Source organism: Panthera uncia, assembly GCF_023721935.1.
Source record: "Panthera uncia isolate 11264 chromosome D3 unlocalized genomic scaffold, Puncia_PCG_1.0 HiC_scaffold_8, whole genome shotgun sequence".
Taxonomy (NCBI): Eukaryota; Metazoa; Chordata; class Mammalia; order Carnivora; family Felidae; genus Panthera; species Panthera uncia.
Window position 1 is genome coordinate 70453057 of NW_026057586.1, and position 8930 is coordinate 70461986.

Consider the following 8930-nt stretch of genomic DNA (forward strand, 5'->3'; position numbering starts at 1 on the left):
TTGTTTTTCCTGGTTTCACCACGATAGTTCTGTAAAGCAGCTCACTGAGGACCCTATTCTACAACTGTGGCACCTTGAAGCCTCAGTCTAAGGCCATAGAGCTAGTAAATGTACAGTGGCCAGTTTGGGACCAGCGTTTTTTCCCACCAACCATCAGCTCTGGTTGTTAGCATGTCATTTCTGCGATTAACTTGGAATCTAGCTTCTCAGGTATCCACTAACTGGCCCTGGCTCCACCCTCTAGATCCACACTAAACAATCGTAACCCTTTTTCCACATGACTGCCCTGTAGCTATTTGAAGAGCTTGTCTCCCTCTAAATCCCCCCACTGACTCCCTACACCTTATCCTTTTCTGTCTTATCCTGGTTCTAGCCATGCCTTAAATCTTTTGGGGAACTGGCAGGATGGGGTAAAAAAAAAAAAAAAAAAAAAAAAAAGGAAAAAAAATCCCTTTTCCTGCTTCTGAGTTCCACTCTGCAAGTCCCAGAGCCTTACCCCTCCAGGCTGCAGGGGCTCTGTTGTGAACACCCCCAAGTCTGGGAAGTCTGAGGAGCAGATACCAGACTGCTAGAAAACAAATAACTGAGCCTTATCTACCAGAGAGAGCATGAGCTATGACTCTCCTTTGCTACATACCTTTTCTCCCCTTCTCAGTTTCTCTTGGGAATGTCCTCACCAAGTCCTGATCTGGCCCTTGTCCTACCAGGATAAGACCGTGGTGGTGGCAGACTTTGGGCTGTCACGGCTTATAGTTGAAGAGAGGAAAAAGCCCCCAGTGGAGAAGGTCACCACCAAGAAACGCACCTTGCGTAAGAATGACCGTAAGAAGCGCTATACCGTGGTAGGAAACCCCTACTGGATGGCCCCTGAGATGCTGAATGGTGAGTCCTGACACTGGACACTGGAGGCGACATGTCCCCAGAGGGGAGTTAGGAGCCACATCTTGCATCAGAGTCCTGGGTGAAGTGGAAGGCCAGGTACCCAGAGCTGACAGCTGGATGATTTTTATCCCTTGCCAGACTGGGCCTTATAAACCCCTTCCTCCCTGAAGTCCTGGGCTTAGGGTGAGATCTGACTGTGGCTTTTATGCCCCAAGTGTAGCTGAGAGCTCAAGCTGTTTATTGCCAAGAGATTTAGCCTTTTCTTCTCCCTGCTGAGAACTGAATTATGGTGCCCCCTTGTGGATAATGCTCAAACCAGCCAGAGATGCTGGCTGGGATTCTTGAAATATATAGGGTTGTGAGGTCTCAGAAATGGCCTGCTGGTTTAACCCTTTTTAGAGTCTTTTTTTTTTTTTTTTTTTAAAGCTGTTGGTGATCTTTTTTTAATGTTTGTTTATTTTGAGAGAGAGAGAGAGCAAGAGAGGGAGAGAGAGAACCCCAAGCAGGCTCCACATTCAGTGCAGAGCCTGATGTGGGGCTCAGTCTCACAACTGTGAGATCATGACCTGAGCTGAAATCAAGAGTCGGGTGCTTAACTGACTGAACCACCCAGGCACCCCAACACTTTTTGGAGTCTTGTGGCCCAGAGAAGTTCAGCGGTTTGCCCAGGAACATACAGCTAGCTAATGACAGAGTCCAGATGAACCCTGATCCATTTCTCTTTCAATGTCCAATGTAGTTTCATTTTGGATAGTGTGTTTTATAAGATCTTTCTGAGGCAGCCCACCCAGGGCTGAGGAAAGATGTTCAGATGGTACCTCTCCTGGGAAGCCTTCAAGGCATCCCCATGGAGCCTCTTCTAGCCCTGGTTCTTGGCTGTGGCCTGGCTTGGCCCCAGACTTAGTGCAGAGCAGATAAGAGACCAAACCTAACAGCCTGCTCTCCTGTGTTCTCCAAGGAAAGAGCTACGATGAGACGGTGGATGTCTTCTCTTTTGGGATCGTTCTCTGCGAGGTGAGCTCCGGCCTGCACAGAGGCCAGGCCTGAGGCAGAAGGCCTAATGGCTCTGCCCTGCCTCAGAACTGGGACTGCTTCTCCTAACGATGAGTAGCTCACCATAAAGTCAACATGAATGTAGGGTTGTGCAGTTATCACACATCTGTTGACACATTTGAGTCTCATCAGTCCCATGAGAAGGACTGGGCAGGGTTTTTTCAGGTGAGGAAACTGAGGCTCAGAAAGGGGCAGCAGCTTGCTCTTAGTCGCATAGCCGGTAAGGGGCAGGTGAGACTCGGAACTCCACTAGGAAAGGCATGAGGCTGTCCATTTAGCTGTTGGGCCAGTGTAACCTTTGACTCTGATCCCCATTCCCCAGGCCCTGATAGTGCTGTTGCCCTCAGCCCCACAAGTGGAAGTAGCCATCACAAGAAGTGCTAGCCTGTCTAGCACAGTTCTAAGCACTGTGAGGTGTATAGACTGAGTCTTGGAAAGATTCCTCCCCTTAGGAGCTTAGCTCAGTCTGTCTGAAAGCACTCAAACACATATGTTCAGAGCCTTCTGTAATTCCTACAAAATGGTGAGTGGTAGAGGAGAGACAAGAACAGTTGGAATAATGGAAGGAGGGTTTTTTAAAATCATTTTCTTTAATAGAGATCAATTGAGCATATACTGTGTGCAAAGCACGAGGCTGGTGCCAAGAAGTTTCAGACATGCATCAGACCCAGAACCTCACTTCACAGAGCCTGAACTCTGGCAGGGGACATAGACACAAGGGCACACAGCAGGGCAGGGTGGGATGTATAGAAGCTCCTCCTCCAGATTTGAAACATTGTGCTTTTGCTACAGAGAAGTCTTTTCTAAACCCTCCTCAGTAACCAGACTCTCAGCTGAGAGACAAGTCTGGACTAGCAAAATTTGGGCATGGAGGATAGCTTTCTAACCTTGGTTTTTACCTCCCTCTTCTGCCCATCCTTCTTGTCCATACACCAATATCCCTCTCCCCTGCCCTATGGCCGCACACACCACAGCCCATTCCTGACCAGCCATCTTCTCACCTGCAGATCATCGGGCAGGTGTATGCAGATCCTGATTGCCTGCCCCGAACACTGGACTTTGGTCTCAACGTGAAGCTTTTCTGGGAGAAGTTTGTCCCCACAGACTGCCCCCCAGCCTTCTTCCCCCTGGCCGCCATCTGCTGCAAACTGGAGCCCGAGAGCAGGTTGGTATCCTACCCCTTCTCCCCAGCTCACATAAGCCTGGATGCTTGCCCCAGCCTTCAGCCATCCCCAGGCCCTTCCCAGGCACAAGGGTGGCAAAAGCCTTGAGCTCAAGAATACCAACCACTGAAGCCACCCTAACAACTCTGATGTGCCAGGTGAGGTGGTAGGGGGGACAAAGGCATTGTCATGAGTGACCTGGATATAACAAAGACACAGCCATGAAAAGAAATTTTAACAGAAGAAAATTCACACAAACCTGTGCCATTCCAACAGAATAAGTGTTCTTCACCTATCTATTCCAAACACATACATTTTTTTTCATATAGCTATAATCTCAGATAAAGAAAAAAAATGTTTTTAAGTTTATGTATTTATTTTGAAAGCAAGAGAAAGGGTGAATGGGGGAGGGGCAGAGAGAGAGAGAGTCCTAAGCAGGCTCCACACTGCCAGGAAGGAGCCTGAGGTAGGGACCAAACTCATGAATCGTGAGATCATGATCTAAGCTGAAGTCGGATGTTTAACTGACTGAGCCACCCCTCAAAGAGAAGTTTTATATTTTGCCCTGCAAAAAATATACTACCCAGTCTTCCCATTTATCATTTTTGTTGACTATGTGAAATTCACTTAAGATATAGTCTGAACATATAATATACATAATATAGATATTCAGGTTTTTCCAGTTTCTCCTTACAATAGGTATTACTATAGTGAGCATCTTTATTCATTTAACTAATTTTTTCCTTTAAAGAAATATTTTTTAAATGACCTTTATTTATCTCAGGTTATAGTTTTCATTATTACCCTGGTTGTTTTCAAGTTTGTACATTAGAAAACTAGAATCTATACTTTTTTCTGCTCTCAAAAATCCTGTTTCTTTAAAAAAAAAAAAACAAATTCAAGCATTACTAAAATATATAGCACAGGAAGTATACATTTTCTATTATCTACTAACCAATGTGCTCCCCAGCACTCCTCACTCTCCTGCTCCATCCCCTCAAGATAACCAGTTGGCGGGGCGCCTGGGTGGCTCAGTCGGTTGAGCGGTTGAGCGGTTGAGCGTCCGACTTCGGCTCAGGTCATGATCTCACGGTCCGTGAGTTCGAGCCCCGCGTCAGGCTCTGGGCTGACAGCTCACAGCCTGGAGCCCGTTTCAGATTCTGTGCCTCCCTCTCTCTCTGACCCTCCCCCATTCATGCTCTGTCTCTCTCTGTCTCAAAAATAAATAAACGTTAAAAAAAAAAAAATTTTTTTTAAAAAAAGATAACCAGTTGGCACATAACCTTTATTTTAAAATGATTTCCAGGTAGCACCTGGGTAAGTGTCTGACTTCAAGCGCAGGTCATGATCTCACAGTTTGTGGGTTCAAGCCCCACAATCGGGCTCTGTGCTGACAGCTAGGAGCCTGGAGCCTGCTTCAGATTCTGTGTCTCCCTCTCTCTCTGCTCCTCCCCTTCTCGTGTTATCTCTTTCTCAAAAATAAATACATTAAAAAAAATTGTTTTTAATAAAAAATAAAATGGTTTTCAAGGTCCAGTTTAGAGTTGGGATTTGCTGGTGGGAGGCTTTACATTTTGTTCCTTCATGGGCCAAAGGACTGCAGTCCTTCACTAACATCAGAGTAAGACCATGAGGAGAAAATGTAAAGCTACACAGTATTTGTTTGCTAATATCCTTTCCTAGTCATTCTAAATATCTGTGTTTAAGTCACTCAAAAAATATTGACTGAGTGCCTACCATGTGTTAGACACTGTCCTGAACACTGGAGTAAACAAAGCAAAGGTGCCTGCTCTCCTAGAACTCACATTCTATTAAGAAGAGATGATAAACAATAGATAGAATAAACTTCACTGAACAAAAGAAAGTGACAAATAGTATGGGGAAAAGAGCAGAGCTGAGGAAAGAGGATGTGTAGGGTAAAAGTTGTAATTAAAAAAAAATTTTTTTTTAAATTTTTTTTTTTTAACGTTTATCTATTATCGAGAGAGAGAGACAGAGCATGAGCATGGGAGGGGCAGAGAGGGGGGAGACAGAGAATTCGAAGGAGGCTCCAGGCTGTGAGCTGTAAGCACACAGCCCGACGTGGGGCTCAAACCACGAGATCATTGGCCTGAGCCGAAGTCAGACACTTAACCAACTGAGCCACCCAGGCACCCCTAAAAAATTTTTTAATGTTTATTTTTGAGAGAGAAACAGACGTGAGTGGGGTAGGGGCAGAGAGAGCAGGAAGACAGAATCCAAAGCAAGCTCCAGGCTCCGAGCTGACAGCAGAGAGCCCGATGGGGGGCTTGAACCACAAACTGCAAGATCATGACCTGCGTCGAAGTCAGATGCTTAACTGACTGAGCCACCCAGGCACCTGTAAGTTGTAATTTTAAATACGGTGGTGAGAGTGAGTGGGCCCCGCTGAGAAGGTGATAAGACGGTTAAACAAAAACATGGAGGAGGTGGAGTAAGCCTGAGCTGTCTTAGGGTTCCAGGGCAGCTAAACTGTTTCCATAGTACTGGGAACCCAGTGTTTGTTTTCCCTTTGGGAAGAGCTGGTGAGTCTGTGAAATGTCCTTTCCTGAGCAGATCTATTGATGTGAAGACAGTATAAGGACTGGAAAGAATCTTTAAAAAGGCACTTAAAATTATTGCATTATGAGAGGAGCTTTTTTTCTCCTGGACTTTCTTTTTTTAAGCTACCCCTTTGAGCAAGTCCAGCCTTTTCACAGTATTATCTCCCATCTTCACGACAACCCTACACAATAGCAGTAACATTATATCCCCATTTCCTGCAGAGGCACAGGTTAAGGGGCTTGCCCAAGGTCACACAACTAGGAAGTGGTTGAGATGCAGGCCTGGGTGCCTTTCACACCACCCCGTGGCCCTGTCCGTGTCTCACCTGCCTCTGACTCGCCCCTTTTCTTTCTAGACCGGCATTCTCAAAACTGGAGGACTCCTTTGAGGCTCTCTCCCTGTATCTGGGGGAGCTGGGCATCCCACTGCCTGCAGAGCTGGAAGAGCTGGACCACACTGTGAGCATGCAGTATGGCCTGACCCGGGACTCACCTCCCTAGCCTTGGCCCAGCCCCCTGCAGGGGGGCGTTCTGCAGCCACCATTGCCCCCTCTGCGCCCCATCTCTGCTGTGGGCAGGGCCGTCCGGGCTTCCTGTGGATTGGCGGCTTATTCAGAAGCAGAACAAGCCATCCCTACTACCTCCCCAGGAGGCCAGCGGGTGCAGCACCAGGAAACACATCACAGGTTTGGGGTTCTGGTTACTGTCTGTAAATCCAACACTCACCTGAAAGCTGTGAAGAAAGAAAAAAAAGAAAAAGAAAAGCCTGGCCCATGGGCTGGGGGAATCTGTTACTGATGACCACTCGGGAGCTCCCTGGCAGTGTGATTCTGGGAGGCTGTTGCTTACACTAATCAGTGTGACCTGGACCTGCTGGGCAGGATTCCAGGGTGAACCTGCCTGTGGGCTCTGAAGTCTCTGGTCGCACTGGGTACAGGATGACTTTAAGGGGGAGTATGGATGAGAGAGAGACTGGTGGCCAGGTGGCTATCCAAGGATGTGAAATGACAGTGGTGCTACCCCCCTTCCACCCCATGCCTCGCCCCCCTAGGGTTAGGGTTAGTTTGTGGTGGAACTGGCCAGGAGTCAGGGAAAGGCTAGTTTCTACTCGTCTCCCAGGCCTAGGGGCCACATCAGTGTGAGGGGGAGCTTCCGCCTCATGTTCACAAACTACCGCTCTTGCTGAGCGCTCCTGGGCTTTTCTGCCTACAACAAGCACTCACCCACAAGTGCAGGAAGAGGCTAGGGGCTAGAAAGGGGCCCTGTCTTCTAGAAAGCCCATATCCTGGCTGCTGTCATTCATAGCCTGGTGAGCACCTCAGTCAGAAGCCCAAGACATATAGCTTAGTGTTAGATGGGTTCTGGAGGATTGTGTGGCTTGCCACAGGCTCAGTGTATAAGCCAAGGGAGTGGGAATCTCAGCAGTCTCTTGGTCTTGTCCTTGTGGCAACCACTGCTCACTCTTCACTATGCCTGGTCCAGGCAGCAACCTAGGCAGGAAGAGGTGGTGGCAGAGCTCCAGAGCTGGGATGCTGGAGGAGACCACTCCCTGAGCTGGCCTTTCTGGCTTCTACCTCCCTTGTTGGTTGGCCCAGCTCACTAGCTCCTGGCTGTATCTTCCTGACACAGCTGATGGGTGCTGAAAAGCCCCAGAGGCACCCTCCACCTTGGCTTCCAGAGCTCCAGGGACTCTTCAACACAAATAGATTTGCCTCCTGTGAGCTTGCACCATATTTAACAAATTGGGAATGGGTTTGGGACATTACTGCAATGTGTGGTGGTTGTTTTGGGGATGGGGGAGGTGGTGGTGGGGAGTGATCCAAGAGAGTGGTTGATGTTAAAACTATTTTGTTGCTGTATCTGTTGGGTGATATGTGAAATATTGTACATAGACCTGATAAATTGTGGGATTAGATGTCATCTCTGGACAGAGTTTACCTGCTATATAGACCATACTTAATGTGTGGAGTGTGCAAGCTTGCTGTAGGATTGAGCCCTGGCTCCCAGCAGCCCTAAGTCAGCATTTTGTGGCTGGTTGTGCCTCAGTTGTCCCCAGCAAGCATGGGAGTGGTGGGCCCACGATGGGCCGTTGAACAGACCAAATAAATTAAGCAGTTAACATAACTGATGATACGGAGAGTGAGAAAGTGACTTGGGGCTTGGCTCAGCAGGAGGAGGGTACATGTGGAGGGTCTGCTGGCCACTTTCAGGCCCCACCCTGTGACTCCCCATAGCAGGAGTTCTCACACACACCCAAACTCTAATCCCCTCTTATATAGACACTAACCTGCTCCAGAGAACATGCACATCCCACCTGAGGCAACCCAGTCCTTCAAGCAGGTCTGACTCTGACCTCCCAGCCAAGTGCTTCCCTTGGGTCCATATACTTCCACTCTCTGATGCATGTACACTCCTATAAGCCTGGATATCCTCCCTGCAGGGTTGGGTGCCACCTTCATAAAGGGAAGAAATGAATGCAAGTCACCTCCACACCTTGTGTTTTCCTATAAATGCTTGAGAGAAGACCTATTCTTCTACACATGGGAGATGTGAAGCATTGGGCAGGATATTATCTGCCTAGTGGGATCCTGGACACAGTACAAATCCATATACCCTTAAGTTCAACTTAAGGACAGACTCCAGTTCCTGGCAAAACTGATATTCTAGGGTGCCCCTTATTTGTAGAACTACAGAGCAATGTCTAGGCATGGACAGAGATCACCCTGGGTATTCCTAGAGGCAGAGAACATGTTGTTGAAATCTTGTGCTGAAAGTCCTGTTGGTAATTTCTTCTAGAGCTCTAGGAGTTCCACTCCACTCCCCTCACCCCACCCCACCCCCCTCCCTCACCATCCCCAGGGGCCTTTCTCTGCTCAGAGCTGCTTCCTGCATCCCAAGGACCCAGCCCACTCTGCACATCCATCCTCCCCTTTTGCTGCTGCAGCACCACCAATCACACCTGTCTCCAGCCCCTGCCAACGGCTGCCTGGATGTTCATTTTAACTACCTCCACCTTGGGAAAAATGGTGAAGGGGAGAGGATTTGCAGTGACCAAACCAGCATACCCATCTTCCCTGCAGCTTCAACCTGAATGATTCCTGGTGATGACAGAACAGAGGCAACAGTTACACACCACTCACTTGCCATCTCCCAGTCACAGGGCCAGAGTTAATGAGGGAAAGCCAGAGCTTGCCACACAGGTATGGACAAGGTAACTAAAAACTTCCAGCTTAGCGGAGGAATGTTCTTGCACCCCATAAAAACTTGGTGA

General features: G+C 48.2%; 1 protein-coding gene across 6 annotated transcripts in view; it reads left to right on the plus strand.

The window, feature by feature from the left end:
* The window catches only part of LIMK2 (LIM domain kinase 2), a 59136-nt gene extending 51353 nt beyond the window's left edge, over positions 1-7783 (plus strand). For 5 of the 6 annotated variants that reach the window (XM_049619027.1, XM_049619030.1, XM_049619031.1 and 2 more), the window contains 4 exons: positions 708-882; positions 1841-1896; positions 2943-3100; positions 6016-7783. In XM_049619027.1, coding sequence (XP_049474984.1) covers positions 708-882; positions 1841-1896; positions 2943-3100; positions 6016-6160 — 534 coding nt within the window. In that variant the 3' untranslated portion in view covers positions 6161-7783. Of the gene's footprint in view, positions 1-707; positions 883-1840; positions 1897-2942; positions 3101-6015 lie in introns of those variants that run through there. The other variant, XM_049619032.1, reaches the window with a different exon arrangement.
* Positions 7784-8930: the final 1147 nt, after the last annotated feature.